The 18625-nt window shown below is 36.3% G+C and overlaps 2 protein-coding genes and 1 long non-coding RNA gene across 5 annotated transcripts; 1 reads left to right on the plus strand and 2 right to left on the minus strand.

Annotated features, from left to right (window-relative positions):
• Positions 1–1789: 1789 nt before the first annotated feature.
• On the plus strand, positions 1790–5476 carry LOC144549553 (protein FAR1-RELATED SEQUENCE 9-like). Of its 2 annotated transcripts, none has more exons than XM_078298321.1 (5): positions 1790–1888; positions 2471–4661; positions 4758–4897; positions 5000–5080; positions 5162–5476. In XM_078298321.1, the coding sequence occupies exons 2-5, from the start codon at positions 2480–2482 to the stop codon at positions 5225–5227; spliced, it is 2469 nt and encodes an 822-aa protein (XP_078154447.1). In that variant the 5' UTR covers positions 1790–1888; positions 2471–2479; the 3' UTR covers positions 5228–5476. The 2 variants fall into 2 exon arrangements, with proteins under 2 accessions (XP_078154447.1, XP_078154448.1); XM_078298322.1 differs by lacking the exon at positions 1790–1888 and adding an exon at positions 2084–2219.
• Positions 5477–6228: 752 nt separating this feature from the next.
• Positions 6229–6927, minus strand: LOC144549523 (uncharacterized). Its single transcript, XR_013509699.1, has 2 exons — positions 6860–6927; positions 6229–6599 (listed from the first exon to the last, which is right to left on the minus strand). It is a non-coding gene; the product is annotated as an uncharacterized LOC144549523 (long non-coding RNA).
• An 8778-nt stretch (positions 6928–15705) lies between these two features.
• LOC144549524 (scarecrow-like protein 21) lies at positions 15706–18244 on the minus strand. 2 transcript variants are annotated; one of them, XM_078298288.1, is made up of 2 exons: positions 18088–18244; positions 15706–17816 (listed from the first exon to the last, which is right to left on the minus strand). In XM_078298288.1, exon 2 carries the CDS (start codon positions 17784–17786, stop codon positions 15930–15932), a length of 1857 nt encoding a protein of 618 aa, XP_078154414.1. In that variant the 5' UTR covers positions 17787–17816; positions 18088–18244; the 3' UTR covers positions 15706–15929. The 2 variants fall into 2 exon arrangements, with proteins under 2 accessions (XP_078154414.1, XP_078154415.1); XM_078298289.1 differs by having other exon boundaries at positions 18101–18234.
• Positions 18245–18625: the final 381 nt, after the last annotated feature.

Consider the following 18625-nt stretch of genomic DNA (forward strand, 5'->3'; position numbering starts at 1 on the left):
TACTCCCATGAACCTTTTTAATGCACATTGAATTCCATATGACCCATAATTGGCAACCATTTATGCCTTTATTAATTTATTTATGTGTACAAAAAAGACAAACCAAATTACATTGCCATTAGACCTACGCTATCTGAATCAGCACAGCTAGCTAGAGTTACACAGGATATACAAACGATACTGGCACAATTATCGCTCACACCTAGAATACTGGATGATGCACCATGGAAATGGACTGCCTCGGTCAAGTTCACCGTCAATTGCTTACTTTACGATGAAGAACGACCCGATACCAAATTAAGTTACGCAAACACAAGGTATGGTCATTGCAGGTGCCATACAGAGTAAAATCCTTTGGGTCGTTGATAACTCTAGACAAAATTATGACGATTCAAAACTTGATGAAAAGAGCCATATGCTTGATTAATATATGCATACTATGCAGAACTGATTCTGAGAGTGTTAATCACCTCTTCAATGAATGCCTATACACCTTGGCCTTGTACAACCGTATTGAAGCCCTCACTGACAACACAACAAAGCTAGTACGGCCACTGATACAGCCCTCTATGGCAATTCTGCATGATACAGATACCTATAAGGAGGCAGCAATCATTCTCATAACACAATTTGTAGTGTGGAGAATACGGCCACTGATACAGCCCGCCGAATCTAAACCGAACTATTCATTTGTCACTGTGGTGTGGAGAGAGAGGTGCTCGATTGCGGATATTCAGAGAGGTAACGAAGGACATAAAGGATCGACCTTGCACAAGAAGTACTAATACAGCTCAAATATGTGCAACCCGGAAATAAATCTGCTGTGATTCTAATGGGATCGCAGGACCCTGTTATTCCAAATCCATCCATTTATCTGTCTAGAGATTTGTGCATAAAAAATAAGTGTTGTTGAGATTTGTGCATTCTAAAAAGTGAAAGGCTAGATTTGGAATCACAGGGTCCTGCGATCCCTTTAGAATCACAGCAGATTTATTTTCGTGCAACCCAAACTAACCTCAATTGTTTTTTTTTTGAGAGAAGTGGCATTGCCACCGATTTTCATTAACATGAAAACCAAAATTTTACAGAGTATCACCGGTACCACTAAGATGACTAACCTCAATTGTAGGAGAATGAATATTATAAATGGGTTTCGATCTGATAAAAAAGTAGGGATCACATCTTGCATGATACAACACTAGTACCACATCGACAAAGTGATGATTTGCCTAAATAAATAAATTAATAATGGCAATTCAAATCTGATTGCCGGATATGGCATTTAATGTGCATTAAAAAAGTTTATGGGAGTAAACAAGATGTGAAGGAGAGGGAGTGAAAAAGTACGACCTACAATGACATTTTGTCAATAATGTTTGAAAAGGGGTATTTTATTTGATAATTTTTGAAGGTAGGATATTCTATCAAATTTCTCCACAAAAAGAGACACTGGTACCAGTGCCAAATCAGATCCAAAGAAGGTTAATCATACCAGTACACGCAATCAACGCTTTTTTTAAAATTAGTGCGTGCATCTCAAATCGTTCCACACTAGATGGTTCTAACGGGCCTACTAACGGTGTTAGTCCGTACAGCATATTAAGGCCTGTTAAGATGAAGTTTGGAATCGGCTTCTTATAAATTAGGTAGTTGAACTAATTAATGAAGGCCTGTTAAGATCCAATAATAGGCCCGCTAAGGGTTCATATATTTTAGATGAGGAGGATCCAATTATAACCAACGGCCCAGATTAATTCGTCTACTATATCCAAAAAAAAATTTACTAAATCAAACCGGACCAGTCCAGTTTTTGAGAAACCCTCCCCAAACGCGATCTCTCTCTCTCTCAAGCGAAAATCGCTGCTCTTCTCGTCACGCGATCAGGAAGGTAATAATTTAGCAATTTCATGTTTTAAATAAGAGATGACTTTGTGGTAATTATCCTGAAATTAGGGTTTGATTAAAAAGTCACATGATAAGGATTGCAATCTGAAATTGTGCTAGGGTTTGATTGAAATTGCTGAATTTTTTTTTATTCTGAAACTAGGGTTTAACTGACCATTTGTTTTGATCTTATTTCAAGTAAATGACATTGGAAGAGGCACTTAAAGTATATATAAGGATGCTAAGTGCTGAATTTCTCTTTGTGGGATTGGTGCTGAATTGATGATACTGAATTTTTGGGAAGCCTTATTCTAAGTGTGCTGTCTTCTAATTGTGTATGGATTTCTTTTAATAAGTTACGGTATGCATGAATTTTTCATTAGATGGCTGATTGTGTAATTTGTGCAGGTCAGAACCATTTATGTTGTGTTATCTGATAAGAAGATCAAATATCTTTTAAATTATGCTGACATTCTTTTTGTAAAATGGTCAGGTCTTTTTTTAAAGGAAATTTGTAGTTGTTATACTTCAGTTTGTGCAGCAAGTTTGATTTAGGCTTAACTAACATGTGCTATTTCCTTTCAAGGATTTACAAATGGAGAATACAAACTATGCTATTGAAATTGACGGTGAGGCCATATGCCTTGACAATGATGGAGAGACTGTTGTAGAAGAATCAGAGCAAACCGAACAAGTAACCCAAATGCAAATCACAACGATGGAAGATACATCTTTGAAAGATACAGACAGGAGCCCGAACAAACTCCAAGTTGTGATGAGTAGCAAGGAATTGAGTGAAGAATTACTGGGCCAGGTTGTGTACAGTGAGGAGGAGGCTTACAAGCTTTACTGTGAGTATGGCCTTCGAATGGGTTTCAGTATTCGCAAGGGAAAGCAATACTATTTTACTGGTACCAAAAATATCCGCACAAAAGATTACTATTGTTCAAAGGAAGGGAGCCGGGATGAGGATCCAGATGCAGATCCATCACGGCCTGATGCCCGCACCAACTGTAAGGCAATGATCCGGTTCCGGGTTGATAACCAGGGCCGGTGGAAGGTCATTCGTTTAGTTCAAGAGCATAATCACGAGCTAGTCCGACCTGGGCAGAGACACATGTTGCGATCAGCACGTTCACTTATGATGACCAAACCGGCAATGTTGGAGAAAATGGTAGCAGCGATCCAGCCCATCCCTCCGCGCTCTGTCACAAACGAAGAAACCGGCATGGGTGCAAGTGTTGGTCCCTCGTCTGACACTGAAATTGTAACTCAGGATTTGACCGAGCAAGATGTCCCTTGTCTGATTGAACCGGCTGATGCGCAGGGGGTTATTAACTATTTCAAGCAACGGGTCTTTGACTCTTATTGGGATGTGCAAGTTGACAGCGAGGGGCGGATGACCAACTTATTTTGCCGTGATGGCAGGAGCCACATTGACTACGACTGTTTTGGTGATGTGGTTGTGTTCGACACGACATACCGCATTAACAAGTACAACATGGTGTGCGCACCTTTTCTCGGGGTTAACCACCATTGGCAGAATGTTATGTTCGGTTGTGCTTTCTTGCTGGACGAGTCGGTTGAGTCTTACGAGTGGCTTTTTAGGTCCTTTGTTGAATCAATGGGTGGCCATGCGCCTAAGTCGCTCTTCACTGACCAAAATCCTGCAGCAGCAAAGGCCATTGAGAATGTTTTACCTGACACACGCCATTGTCTTTGCCCCTGGCATGTGCTAAAGAACATGGAATCTCATCTTGGAACTTCAAATATGAGTCGCACCTTTCAGACCCTCTTCACTAAGTGCATGAAGGGTTGTGAGACGGAGATGGAATTTGAGGAAACGTGGAACATGATGGTTAGAGAGTACAGTGTACATGACCATTCATGGCTCAACGAACTCTACGAGGTTCGTCAGAAATGGTGTTCTGCTTTACATAAGGATGCATATGACGGGGGCATCACCTCCATTGAGAAAGCTCAAGCTGAGAGCTTGAGTAATGTATTTAATGGCATTTCAGATGAATCGACTTGTCTGATAGATTTTATAATCAGGCTAGATAAGCTGGTTGCTAGTTGGCGACAAAGTGAGGTAGAAGAGGATTACCAGTGTAGTCAGAGTGCGCCCGCACGTGTCATCAAGAACAGCAGTTTGTTGAACAAGGCAGCTGAATTGTACACACACAAGGCCTATAAGCTGTTTGAAGCTGATTTTCTTGATGGGAACAATGCAACTTCTTATCAAGAAACACAGTGCGGTGGGTCCCTCTACCGGTTCCAGTTCATGGCTCAAGGAAGGGGATCAAAAGTGTGGATAGTGCTGCTTGACACATCTACAATGGAGGTCACATGTAGTTGCAAGAAGTTTGAGACCATGGGTTTGCTCTGCCCGCATTCATTAAATGCACTCAACCTCAAAAGTGTCGATCGTATACCTGACAGATACATGTTGAATCGGTGGACGAAAGATGCAAGGAGGAGGTTGTATGGGATTGGGCGAGAGCAACCGAGTAACAACATGGTGCCCCTTGAGGGAAACATGGCCGAGATGGTGTACAGAAACCAAGCTATGAAGTACGTCTACAATCTTTTGCTGAAAAGTTGTGACAATGAGGAGATGAAGAAGATCTTGTGGGATGCGCTTGAGAGTGCTGAAGAATCCCTGGAGAATACTTTTGAGATCAAGGGTTTGCTTCCTTATGCTTCTACGAGGAACAAGGAGTCTGAAAAGAATGATAAGAAAAAGAAAAAGATGTTCAAGGAAGATAAAAAGTCGAGTGAGTACCTAACTTCTTGTGTGCATTGTTACCAAGATTATAGTATCATTAGCATAATTAGCTGATGATTCTCTGATATTGCTACTTGTGATGCAGAAAAAGCAAAGAAGACACTTATACCACCATCTCAGGACCCAGTGTATGTTGCACTTTCCAACGATACCCAGCCTTATTCAGCACCGGATCCGAGGATCAACCAACCTGCTGTCACTGGCAGTAGACCGATATATGTTCAGGTATGTTGTACTTATACCATCATCGAAGTTTTAATTTTTTTTTTAATTTTTTTTTCAGTTGTTTAAGTATAGTGATGCATGCATGCACCTTTGCTATTGCAGGGTTATGCTACTAATGATGTGTCACCAGGCCAGATTTACATGCACCCCAATATGAACAGCATTCCTCACTGTTCATCTCAGGTACTGTGATGGGACTAAAAAGTTATTTCTTACAATTTGATCATCCCATGTACTATAAATTCCAATATTAATTTCTGACAGGATTACTCTTCATATGGCGGTATTCGTCCACCCATGCCTTCAAATTTTGGTTCGAGAAATATGTGAATACTGACTGTAGAAGCAGGAGAATGGTTATGCACTGATGTTGTATATCTCTTTTTTTTTTAGAGAATTTGTAGGCATTGCTAAATTAGATCAATTTATAATGTGTATTATTGTCTGAAATTTTGCATTATATAATGGAGATCCATTTTGCATTGCTAAATTAGAGAATTTGTAGGCATTGTTAAATATTTTGTACTTTAGCATCAGTCTAATTGGAAACGTTGGTGTGACTGTTTCAGTCAGATTGTATACTAAGCAAATTTAATCATTAGTAACTATATTAGAGAGCAACCTGTTTTTGTGAGATTACAGAGCAAATTTTGATAATTAATAACTATATTAGATAGCAAACTATTTTTATAAAGATTACAGAGCATTTTAATAATTGGTAACTACATTATAGAGAGAAACCTAATTTTACAAGATTACACAAACTTATTTTTGTTTCCAAAAAAAAAAAAAAAACTAATAATATTTATTATAATTTTGCTGATGGAACCATCTCCAGTAAAAATTTAAATTGCTCATTCACATTTACTGTTAAATTTAATCACCCTTTTTGTATGAAACATCTACTGTTAAACTTGAACAGTTGAACTAACAATCGCCCCTTCATCAATCTTCATTCTAACTCTAACAAAAATAAGAGACATGGGAGATTGGGAGTCGATCATATAAATTTTTCTAGAGAATAATGAAAGGCAATGTTATAGTATTATCATGTTTTACTCAATTATATAGAAAATCATACATAATTAAAAAAAACAATTGACCCCATTCCATTTTCTTCAATTGGCCTCTGGTTAAAACGGACAGTGTGTGTGTGGGTGTGGGGGGTGGGGTGGGGTGTTGTTGCAAAAAAAACAAACAATTAATCTGCAGAAACAATCAATACAGAGAGAACTCAATACTTTCTTTTGAGATCCATTTAATGTCAATTAAGGACCCTCATTCCGGATTTCAATCCCAAAACCTCTTACATGAAGGTGTTGTCCACTGACACTAGACCAAACGCTGGTTTTTTTAGAAGTTAAAATTTTTAGAAGTTAAAACGCTGGTTCAGAATCTGGTATGAATTTCCAAGAAGGCCTCATCTTATTAGACCATTTGTAACCAAACTGGAGAAGACCTTTGAGCCATCTAATCTTATTCGCCACCTCTTCCAGCTCCATGATCGACTCGCCTATCATGTCAGGTTCCTCTACCGATTTTCTCTCTCTTGATTTCTGGTCCCCACTTGAAGAAATTGTATCAACTGTTGTGGTCTTCTCGGATGGCAGGAGCTTCTTTTGTGCTTTCAAGGCACAAGTAACTTGGAGGATTCAGTGCTTTGTCGTACCAAACGAGCAGTGTACCAGGATTCTCCATTTGCCTGTTACAGCAAAACGGCCATTAGCATTCTTCTCAGTTCTTGCTAGGCTTCATATAGAATTTGAAGAGCTCAAACCAAACCAAAACAACTAAGCCAAACCGAACAGAAGAAAACACATGAACTAAATGGAGATGAGTTATCAAAAAATTCACAAAAAAAAAAAAAAAAAAAACTTGGCCATTGGCAATTGTATCAATTTTCAGAACACTACTATGAAGAAACAATATAAGAAAAAAGAGCGCAAGAGAAAAATTGCTGACCTGTGAGAGAGGCACCGACCAGCCCTTTTCTAGTGACCAATTGAGAGAAGGCCTGAGGTCCTTAATAATCGATTAAGCTCTTTGATTAAACCATCTTACCAGATTCAAATGGTATATGATTCTTCATGTCCATTATAATCGATTAAGTTATTCTGCATTACCAGTAAATATCCAACTAAGCAAAAAAAAAAAAAAAACATTGTAAATGACTACTTCGGATCCAAAAAAATTAAGCATGATAACTAGGTGTTTGATAAAATGCTTGTGAGAGAAAGAACACAATTTACTGAATTCTTTCAATTCAGTAATAGAAAAATAGTCCCAAAAATAAAACAAGAAAATCCATAAGCTGCTAAAAAAACCAAACCAAGTACTTTCAAAATTCAAATGACAAAATCAGAAGGGTACATTTGTTGGAAAATAATTGATTTCAATTCAATAGTATTCAATAGACATACTTTCCAATTGAATTTTGTTGATCGGAATAAAAATAGAAAAGAATTGAATTCATTTCTAGTTTTTGATTGAAAAGTTTATATGATAGAAGGAAATTATTGCACTTTAAATAGAAATGACACTTTTATCCTTGTTCTTACTTTAAGGGAAGGGGGCATTTAGAAAGTGCTACATCTTACAACTTATTTGATAAAGCGTTAATATAAAAAACAAAGCCTACTAAACAGAAGTAAAAGTGCAATAATTTTTAAACCCGCCGCTACTTAATAAATAACCAAACTAAACCAATTGACTACCTGCTCCTTTGTTTGCAAATCTTGAGACAGTAGGGGCCTAATTGTGATTTTCTTTGTCCACCTGACATCTCTCTCATTGTTTACAGCATAGAAGAGAGATACTTTCTTAATGTTTTTAGTTTCTAAAATTCCCAAACATCAAGACCTTCGGTACTTATTTCACAATATATGACCTATGATGATTTGGATACTGTCATAATATATGACCTATGATCTACATGTAATTCATATGAGAAACTGTACCAAAAATTCCCTGAATTTATCTTTGCATGGCTTCAGAAATGTTTGTTGGGAAAAAATATTTTGTTTCATCAATTCCTATGCCATAACAAATGATGAACAAAAAAAAAATATCACGTCAATTCTTTTCAATAATCATCCTTACATGAGTTCAAAGTTTCTAATACATGTATCAGCCACTTGTACCAGAACTTGTATTTTCATACCAATACCACAGGAATCGTGTACCAGTAAGCTGCACCTGTACCTGTACTTGTCAAAATTGATTCTAAATTAACTACTTTATTCAAAGGTCAAAAAAGTTGTTAACTGGGAATAATTAACTTAGTCCATTGGAGGATACAGGAGACAACAAGGCAATACTTACCATAATAGTTGTCTTATTTAATTATTAGACATGACCACTGATTTATCTACAAATAAAGGAGACTCATACAACTTAAGGTCCCATTTTCAATATCATGATGTATCTTGAAATCATGACCTGAATTTACTAACTAATAATTTGCTGCTGACAAATCTATAATAGAAATTTTTGGAAATACAGAACAAACTAAATTTTTTTTTTGGAAGAGATAGCAATTTTTATTTGTCGCCTTCTGATTTTCTACTTTGCTGGTACCGGAATAGTCTAAAAAATACATAAAATCCAAACAAATGTGAAAATGCCTTAACAGTTTGCACCAGGTCATACCACATTGCCACTTGCACAATAGATAGATGACATCTTGAGGATCATGTCTGCATCAATTTTTCCATTTTTGAGACTTTTAAACCATTTTAAATCAGTTGCTGAATTTCATCAAAATAAAATATAAAAAGCTGTCAAAAATTGCCAAGGACTGCTGATGCAGAAAACTCTCCCACAAAACCTATGGTCAAATACAATTACCAGTATAAGAAAAATTTGAAATAAATCACAGATATAGATCTTGTTCTTTTGAAAATTTTGACACAAACTCTAAATTCGGATTTATGGTTTGACCTGTGCAAAATTCACAAGCCAGCAGGTCATAAAAGACCAAAATTGCCCTTCATGAACCGAAAATCGATAGAATAAATTGCCTGAAATACTATCAAAATTGCAAACCATATGTTAAAGATAAACAATGACTTTTGTAACTACTGTATTAAGAAACTTGAACAATTATAAATGAGTGAGTCTATGGTACTATGCATATTACGATTTGGCACCGTGCTACGGCTCTATATTCGAGTTTTCAAATCCTAACGGTCGATCCGAACCATTCATCTTGTTCTCCATATTAATATGTGTTTGGAGACCAAATTTTACATTTTTTGAAATTTTTTTACTATTTTTTTAGATTTGTTGAAAATCACTGTTTTTGGATGGTCCAGAATTTTCAGATCAAGTGATTTTCTAAATATCTACAAAAATAGTAAACAAATTTCAAAAAATATAAAATTTGGTCTCCAAACACATATTAATATGGAGAACAAGATGAACAGTTCGGATCAACCGTTAGGATTTGAAAACTCGAATATAGAGCTGTAGCACGGTAACAACCCGTGATATGCATAGTACCATAGACTCACTCATTATAAATTGCCCTTCATGAACTGAAAATCGATAAAAATAAAGACATCAAAAGTACTCAAGGAGTATGCATTATCCAGCATCAATACATAATACCAGTAACTAGCATCCATATTGTATTAACAAAATACAATACACAAAAGTAATTGAGTTCACTACTATTTAATTAAGTATATGCCATCTATATATTAACAAAAGGATGACATCACTATCCAAAAAAATATTATCCTTCTACTGCAAAATAATCACTTGTCAAGCCAAGAACCCATTACTCTCTAACCACTGCCGCTTCAATCTGTCTTGATAACCGAAGAAGATGTCAGCATCTTTGTTATTAACTTTAAGAAATTTTACAGCAGCAAGTAACTTCTCATCAGGAACCCCATGTTTCTCAAGTTCCTCACAAATTTCAGTGGCCGAATAAATCCTAATGACTGATTTGTCCAGCCTCGCATTTGCCACATGTAGAGCTTGTGCAATTTCAGCCATTGCCGCATGTAGAGCTCGTGCAATTTCAGCCATTGCTGCATGTAGAGCTGGTGCAATTTCAGCCATTGGGTCTGTTGAGTTTTTACCTTTCTTGTCTTCAGAATTTGTCTTCAAATTTTCTTTTAACACTCAATTTCTTCAAAGTTTTCTTAGAGGCTACACCATTTACATTTTCAGCTTGAAGTTGGTCCACCTCTTCAACAGTGTTCGTCTCTTCCCACTGACGAAGTCTTTCTTTAGCGGTTCTTGCCTTCGTCCCGGTCACTCAGTCTTTTTTATAAATGTCACAAAGAAGCTCCAAATTGTGAATCTCCTTGTCACGAATACGCTTCATTTTTGGATTTGCCTAAGATGAAAAAAATAGTAGATACCTTAATCTGGTACAGAAAAAACTGATAATATTTGAAGCACTAAAGAAGTAAGCTATTTGAACTAGAAGCAAATAAGGCCTTAGAAACTATATTTTCCTGACTATAAAGTTGTTTTCCAAAGTGAAGTCCAAATCTGGTACAAGTATAAATTCTGGTAGCAGTTTTAAGGCTTCTCAAGTTTAGATTATTCAAAGTAAAAAATATGCATCAAAGATATGTTGTTATGTACCTTAATCAATTCATTCCAAACCTCTGGTCCTGCTTCTATCTTCTTTGTGATATTGTTCCATGAGATACCACTCTTTTTAAGTGCATCTAAAGCAAGATGCATTATGTCTTTCAAAGTCTTCAAACGATTAACAATAACAATAACAATTTTCTCTTTTGTTATGTTGCATTTAAATTGTTTGTTAAGGGCATTGATAGCAGCCCTATAAGCCTCTCCTTGAAAGTTCTTCTGGTCTCGCAAAACTTGAAGAAGAAGAGTATCCATTGCCCTTTAAAAGGTAAAATACCCACCTTCTGATTGCTTCTCACCATGCTCGACTCCATCAAACATCTTCCCATTGCCTCCATCATATTCATCAAACAAACTATCTTCCTCCATGATGCTCTGCAATTGAAGACAAAGAACTTCTATAATTTTTTATTTGAGAACCGTGCAATATACAAGGACTGATAAGTAACATACTTCCATGAGCATCTCCAATCCAGCAATTGAAATTAATTGCTAAATTAGCAGTTATGTTATGAAAATTTTAAAAATTAAACAATTCACTCTACATTGGTGCAATCAACCAAACAATTGAGAATTAAACATTTGACCAATAAGAATTAAACATTTGGCCAACTCATCTTTAGAAAATGATTTCTTATTAAGCAATTATTTCCAACAATTGCTAAATAAGCAATAGCCATACAACCCAGCAATTACAAAAACAATTGACACATCAGCATAAGCAATCCATAAGCAATCACTGTTGGAGATGCTCTTAATCCATTTTAAATAACAAGACTCATCTTAACAAAATAAGTCTTACAAGATTGTTACAAAATTAGTAAATCGGACTTTCAATATTGCTACAAAACCAAAATAGTAAAATACTAATATATCTACGGATTCCTGCGAAGCCCTTTAACCAGTGATCCTTCTACCCTTTCCTACTAACTGAACAGATTTGTCCGTGGATAACTGGGCCGAACAATTATGAGCAGCCCGTTTGAAAGCCCGGTTGAGTCCGTTTATGAATTCGAACGGGCTCAAATTTGGTTTGGTTCATGAATACCGCTATATTTGATATTTTGAGCAGCCTAGCTTAGAAAAGATTTTATTGCATTTGAGCACCATTAGCCCTGTTCAGTGTTCAGATATCTCTCTGATTTTTGCACAACGACTTGTACTGTTGCATGTACAAATGTTTGGTTTTAGTTTGATTTTAATTTTAGAGTTGGGGTTGACTCAAATTGGGGTGAGTTCTGGATATTAATTTATTTCAATAGAACAAGTGTAATTAATAATTCAATTACTTATGTAATATATTTAATCAATGCATGTTAGGTGGATCTAATAAAAATAAAATATAATTATGCATTACAATCTAATCAGTTGTTCTTTTTACTGGATTATTTGAATTGGGTTTTGTCTAATTTTTTTTAGTGAAAATAGGAGCCAAGTCCTACTTTTTATTAGTTCAAAAAAAAGTCTACATGTTTTGAATTTTTTTTTTTTTTTTAAAGAAGAGATGTTTTGAATTTGAAACAGCTAAAACAAATATAATCTAAATCGTGTGGTCCATGTTGATATTATAAGTAACGTAATTTTTTTTTAAAACTTTCGCATGCAAAGACTGCAAAGTCTTCAGAGGGAATCCAAAATGTAATTGTTAATTAGCATATTTATTAGTGTAATTTTCCAAATTTGCTTAGAATAACAGAACAATAAACCAAATATTTTTCAGTAAAGATTGAAGGTTAAGCTATCTAACTATTTAATATTCACAAATAATTATTTCTTCTTAATTTTAAACATGCGACCTCACACATAGAGAACATTACATTTATCACTAGATCAAAAGCTGGCTCTGACACTAAATCAAATATTGATTATTCAGTGGAGCAAATTTGGATATTGGAACAAGAGAATATTGACTATTGGCCATAAATAGTATCCAAAAACTGACATCCAGCCATCAAATTAGACATTCCCAGCAGAAATTATTGGATATTTTTCAAATCAAACAAGTTGAGCATGTGCATGTGGCTGCTTTAAATTATGTGGGGCATGTAAAATTTGTGGTGGTGACATCCAAAGAGAAGATCAATATGCGAATCATGATCACCAATTATTTGTATATATACGGAACCAGAATTAGTTAGGTACAAAGTTTGGCAAACAGTACCAAATGGAATCGAACAATTTAGATCCGATTTGGGATAAGATGTCAAATTCTCTTTGAAGTTTGAACAAGTTAAGCCTCACCCATTTTCTTTAATTGTCCAATACAACTTATGAACGGAAAGATGTGAAAAATAAATACAAAATCGTCATTAATGTTGGATGATTAGAATAGAAAATGATGAAACCACACGCAAAAGTTATATATATATATATAGAGAGAGAGAGAGGGGGATCAAGTTACAACAAGTTACAACAATAATTTTCTACATTTTCAAAGTCCAAATCGTCGATCCGAACCGTTAGATGTGATCTCCACAATAAAATGTGCTTGGAGACCAAATTTTACATTTTTTGAAATTTTTTTACTAATTATTAAGATGGGTACAAAAACTAGTCAAATTCAGACCATTGAATTTTGTACCCATCTTAATAAATAGTAAAAAAATTCCAAAAAATGTAAAATTTGGTATGGAAGCATATTTTATTGTGGAGATCACATCTAACGGTTTGGATCGACGATTTGGACTTTAAAAATATAAAAAATGGTTGTTGTAACTTGTTGTAACTCAAAAATTGTTGTAACTTGATCCCTCCTCATATATATATATATAGAGAGAGAGAGAGAGAAAGAGAGAGAGAGTAGAACTAGGGTGTTCTTAAATTTATTAAGCCTCTTGTTGAACTCAAGTTTAAAATCTATAGAATTAGCCTCAAACGACGAATCTGAACCGTTCAAATCTTCCTACCTTACGAGTGATACGTCTACATGTTAAAAAAAAAATTGAAATTATTTTTGTATAGAGTGAAGTGGTAAAAAAATATTTAAAAAGTAAATGTATTAAAATTAATTTATTAACCTTCTAATTTTGACTGCTTGACTTTATATTAAACAATGGTTTAAATAGCGTTTATCGCGAAATAGCGTACGGGTTAAAAAAATCGCGCTATGCTCAAATAGCGGCGCTATTTGGGCATAGCGCCATAGCTTTTTTGGTCGGAAAACGCTATAGCGGCGCTATAGCGCCGCTATAGCGCGCTATTTAAAACACTGATATTAAATGAATTCGAATGTTTAAAATTTTCACACGTAGACGCATCACTCGTAAGATAGACGAGTTTTAACGGTTCGGATTCATCATTTGAAGCCAATTCGATGAGTTTAGACTTTAGTTCACTAAGTCCTTTGATGAATTTAAGAACACCCTAGTTCTACTATATATCATATTAGCATTTTTTTTTCTCTCTCTCTCTCTATATATAGAGGAGGGTTCAAATGCCTCCATTTTTTGTGCCTCCACCATGCCTCCATTTTTTAAAACTTTAATAACTCAAAATTTAAAATTTAAAAGTCAAAATAAAACCGTTAGATGTGATCTATGTTATTTTCTCTATGTGTTCGTAAAAAATCATTACATTTCAATTTTGGTAATATGTGAATCAATAAGTCCAAAAATCAACGTCTAGAAATCATACACATTAGTGCATTTTTTACAAGCTCTTGATGACAATCAAAATAAAATTAAAATGTCATAAATTTTTACACATGCATAGGGAAAATGATGTAGATCATATCCAATGGTTTTATTTTGACTTTTAAGTTTTAAATGTTTAATTATTAAAGTTTCTAAATATGAAGGCATGATGAAGACACAAAAAATGAAGATATTTGAACACTCCTCATATATATATATAGAGTTAGGCTGGGGTGCTATGGATAGCATAGTGGCCTCTATGCTACGGCTCAATATTTGAGTTTTCAAAATCCAAACGGTCGATCCGACCGTTCATCTTATTCTCCATATTAATATCTGCTTGGAGACCAAATTTTATAATTTTCTGATTTTTTTTACTATTTATTAAGCCACTTTGAAAATCGCTAATCCAACGGTTTTACTGTTTTGTGCAGCCACCGTTGGATCAACAATTTTGTAAAATACTTAATAAATAGTAAACAAATTCAGAAAAATGTAAAATTTGGTCTCCAAGCAGATATTAATATGGAGAATAAGATGAACGGTTCGGATCGACCGTTTGGATTTTGAAAACTCGAATATTGAGCCGTAGCATAGAGGCCACTATGCTATCCATAGCACCCCAGCCTAACTCTATATATATATATATAGGATTTGGCTAATATGCTATGGGTAGCTAAGAGGCCTCCCGTGCTACGGCTCAATATTCGACTTTTCAAAATCCTAATGGTCGATCCGAACCGTTCATCTTGTTCTCCATATTAATATGTGTTTGGAGACCAAATTTTACATTTTTTGGAAATTCTTTACTATTTTTTTAGATTTATTGAATATCGCTGTTTTTTATGGTCCAGATTTGTCTGAAAAACAGCGATTTTCAATAAATCTAAAAAAAATAGTAAAAAATTTCCAAAAAATGTAAAATTTGGTCTCCAAGCACATATTAATATGGAGAACAAGATGAACGGTTCGGATCGACCGTTAGGATTTTGAAAAGTCGAATATTGAGCCGTAGCACGGGAGGCCTCTTAGCTACCCATAGCACCGTAGCCAAGTCCTATATATATATATGATCTTACCAACTTAGAAGGATTGCGTGCATATAAAGAATCTTCAATGGAATAAATATTAAATAAATAACTACCTACCTTCTACTACAACTACCAACTTAATTTCGTTCATATTTATAGTGTGATATATGACTGAAAGATGTTTCATTTATAATTGGTTACAGCAATATAACAATTAATGATAAAAAAATGTTATAGATTGTTACAGATTATACATTGTTAATATTATATTTCCAGCAATGAATTAAAACATTGTTGTTTCTAAAGTATGAATAACAGAACCAGGTCATGCAATACGCGCTTGCTTGTAACACAAATAATATATATTCAAAAGATTAAAGAAACGTATTTAATAATTTAAAATTCGCTTCTAACTACATTCTTTCTTTACTTTATTAGATAAACCACAAAACCAAATTCTCATCTCATTCTTTCTCTGCTCCAAATCCCTTTTCAAATAAATTTTCTCAACCAAACAAAAAGAAAAAAAAAACAATTTGCAATATATTTTCACTATTGATATTATATATTTCCTTGTTAATAACAATAGAAACAATTACAAAAGTTATTGCTACCAGCGATCAATCAATCACCAAATTCACCATGCCTATAATTAATTAATTAATTGTTGAAATAGAAAACAACAGAAATCAAAAAGAAAATTTTCCATATGTTGGTAGAAGTTGGTGAGAACAATAAAAGAGATGAAGTTGCGTTAACCTAACGCCAGGCAGATGCCATTGTCAAGATCCGACCCGTCCACCCAAACCCGATACCTCCTGATTCCTCCTTAACCATGAAGCCGGTATTGGGTCGAACTGAATTTAACCGGGTACGAAGATGATCAACAATAGCAGGTCCGAGAGGAACCGGTACCAACCCAGCCATGCTCATACGGGATCGCCACTTACCGAGCATCTCACATCGCTCAACCCGCTCTGCACCTTCCCTTGACACCAAATTGACAACTTTATGTGCCAGGGCTGCCTCTACCCGGGCCCGCGCTATGCTATCCCGACCGAATGTCGCCTCTAGAGAATCCAATATTGCTCCATAGTAATTATATGCCTCACTGAACCGTGAGGTAAATGGTGCCGTATTGCCATTCATCTCCTGCTCAACAAGAGTAACTACATGGGGCCCGAGGGAGCGGACCCGGCGCAGTAGTTCATCACGAGGGTTTGCAGATGTGACGCTCTCATCTGGCACTCGCGATAGCGAAAATGCTAGGTTTACAGCCAATGTTTCCCCATGTTCACATCCTAGTAATAACCGGTCCAAATCCGTCACCCGACATGTCACCATATTGAACCTAAAATCTACTGCTACACGCTCCGCAACCTTCTTCAACCGCTCCCCGACTAATCTGGCATTGGTTGTGGCAACTGGGGTGAAGGGGGATGTGGGGTCCAATACAACAGTGATTTTGAAAACAACATTTCTTCGGCCTCCACCGAGGGCTTGTATGAGGCCGGCATGCTGAGATCCAGTGCCAATGTCGAAGTCGATTAAATGAAGCCGGGACCCTCCGGTAACCCCAAGAATCGCAAGGTTAGCGGCTAGGAGGCCGAGCTTGAAGCAGGGAGACGTGTCATGCAACAGCTGGGTTGCGGCCCGTTGCTCCGGGCCACACAGCTCAACGATTGGATTCGTTGCTAGTAATTGAGTCACCATTGAAGAGTTTATACGAGTGGCCAACGAAGTAACCATCATCCTGGTTAGCCGTTGCTCTGTATCACTATTTGAGTTGACATTTCTTTTTAAGATGGCCATGTTGGCCAAAGCCATTTCAAGATTTCCTTCAGCAATGGCAGTGGCAGTGTCGGAGAGCAGTTGCCGGGAAGACATTGCTGAAACCGGAGGTGAATATGAGGCAGAGGAGGAGGCGGTGGAGGAAGAGGAATTAGAAGGGGAAGAGGAAAGGGTTTGATTCTGAGTTGTTCCTATAACAGGAAATTGTGGTACCGGTGGAGACGGAGTTGACATCTCTAGAATTTGTTGCATCGTATCACCCCACTCAGAATTGGTAACCACCGAGCCAGAAGCGCTAGGCTCGTCATCCTCATCATCATCACAAAAGAGCTGCCTCTCAAGCTCCTGCAGTTGGTTTCGCACCGACTCATTAACCGGTGCTGGAGAGGGATTGCCAAAGGAGAACCCCACTGGGTTCCTGTTCATATTCATATTCAAATTCAAATTTGAATTTGAATTCATACTTGTGTTGAAAATCATTTCTCTCTGCTGTGGTTGCGACACGAAGCCGGGAAATGAATTAAGAGAGGAGAAGGAAGAAACCGAAGTTAGGCTCCCCAAATCAGAGTTTCCCGAGAAGACAGATGGTACCGGTACCTGTGCATGTACCGGCAACTCGAGAACCGTCTTCTGCCTCACCGCTCTTGAAAGCAGAGTTTGTTGTAGCAGTGTATGCTGATTTTGCCTCTCCATATCTGTGAAACTTCTCTTAAACATTTCACCGGTTCCGGTGATACCGCTGTCCGATAAGCCTCGGAGAGGAGATCCACCACCGTAGCTGTATGATCCCCATAGTGAATCCTGCCATGGTGACCCGGGCTCCATGTTTTGTTTAATTATAGAAGAAATATCCAACTAAGCAAAAAAAAAAAAAAAAATGCTTGTCAGAGAAGGACAAATTTTACTGAATTCTTTCAATTCAGTAATAGCTGTTGAATGAATGGTCTCTGAAACCAGTAAAAGCAAAACAGTCTCAAAATAAAACAAGAAAACCCATGATCTGCTAAAAAACCAAAACCATGCATTTTCAAAATTCAAATGAAAAAAAATCAGAAACTAAGGAATTGGAAGTATAGCAATTAGTTCAAATCAATCTAAAAAAAGGAAATCAAAATCAAAATCAAACCTGGTGTATTAACCCATTAGCGTGCACGAATGAATCTCTTAATGGGTGGTTTTGGCGAAGGTTCTCCAGACAAATCAAAGAGTAAGCGGCTTTCGTTTGGGAAAGGGATTGACAAATGAATACTTGGAAAGGTGAATTGATTGGCCTTGCAATTTATGAGGGGTTATGGGCGTTACAAGAGGTATTCAAATCACCTGTGTTACCTCAAATTTTGAGTTTATATCTGCACCGTTCGATCTACTTTAGTCGAATATTATAGCAGATCGTACGGTGTTGATCTAAACTGAAAATTTGAGTAACTTCAGATGATTCGGAATCATTTTTAAAGCTGGAGTTCAAGCGGAGTCTGAACAGGTTTCTTTTACTTTTAGAAAAATAAAATTTTTTTTTACAACAAAAAATGTGCTGGTTTTTCTCTGATTTCAAAATTTTCAAAGCATGGTGACTTTACCGCGGCCCAAGCCACAAGAAAACGCCTTGCTAAGTCGCTGTCGAACTCTCTGCATTATTAGACGATTTTACCCTTCCTATATCCTCT

The sequence above is a fragment of the Carex rostrata genome, chromosome 35 (assembly GCF_964058835.1).
Source record: "Carex rostrata chromosome 35, lpCarRost1.2, whole genome shotgun sequence".
NCBI classification, from domain to species: Eukaryota; Viridiplantae; Streptophyta; class Magnoliopsida; order Poales; family Cyperaceae; genus Carex; species Carex rostrata.

What these genes read in the sequence shown, in the direction of transcription:
- LOC144549553 (XM_078298321.1), top strand. Translation starts at nt 2,480, where the DNA reads ATGGAGAATACAAACTATGCTATTGAAATTGACGGTGAGGCCATATGC. An exon ending in GTAGACCGATATATGTTCAG is followed by an intron (nt 4,898 to 4,999) that starts GTATGTTGTACT and finishes TTGCTATTGCAG; the next exon opens with GGTTATGCTACTAATGATGT. An exon ending in TTCCTCACTGTTCATCTCAG is followed by an intron (nt 5,081 to 5,161) that starts GTACTGTGATGG and finishes AATTTCTGACAG; the next exon opens with GATTACTCTTCATATGGCGG.
- LOC144549524 (XM_078298288.1), bottom strand. Translation starts at nt 17,786, where the DNA reads ATGGAGCCCGGGTCACCATGGCAGGATTCACTATGGGGATCATACAGC.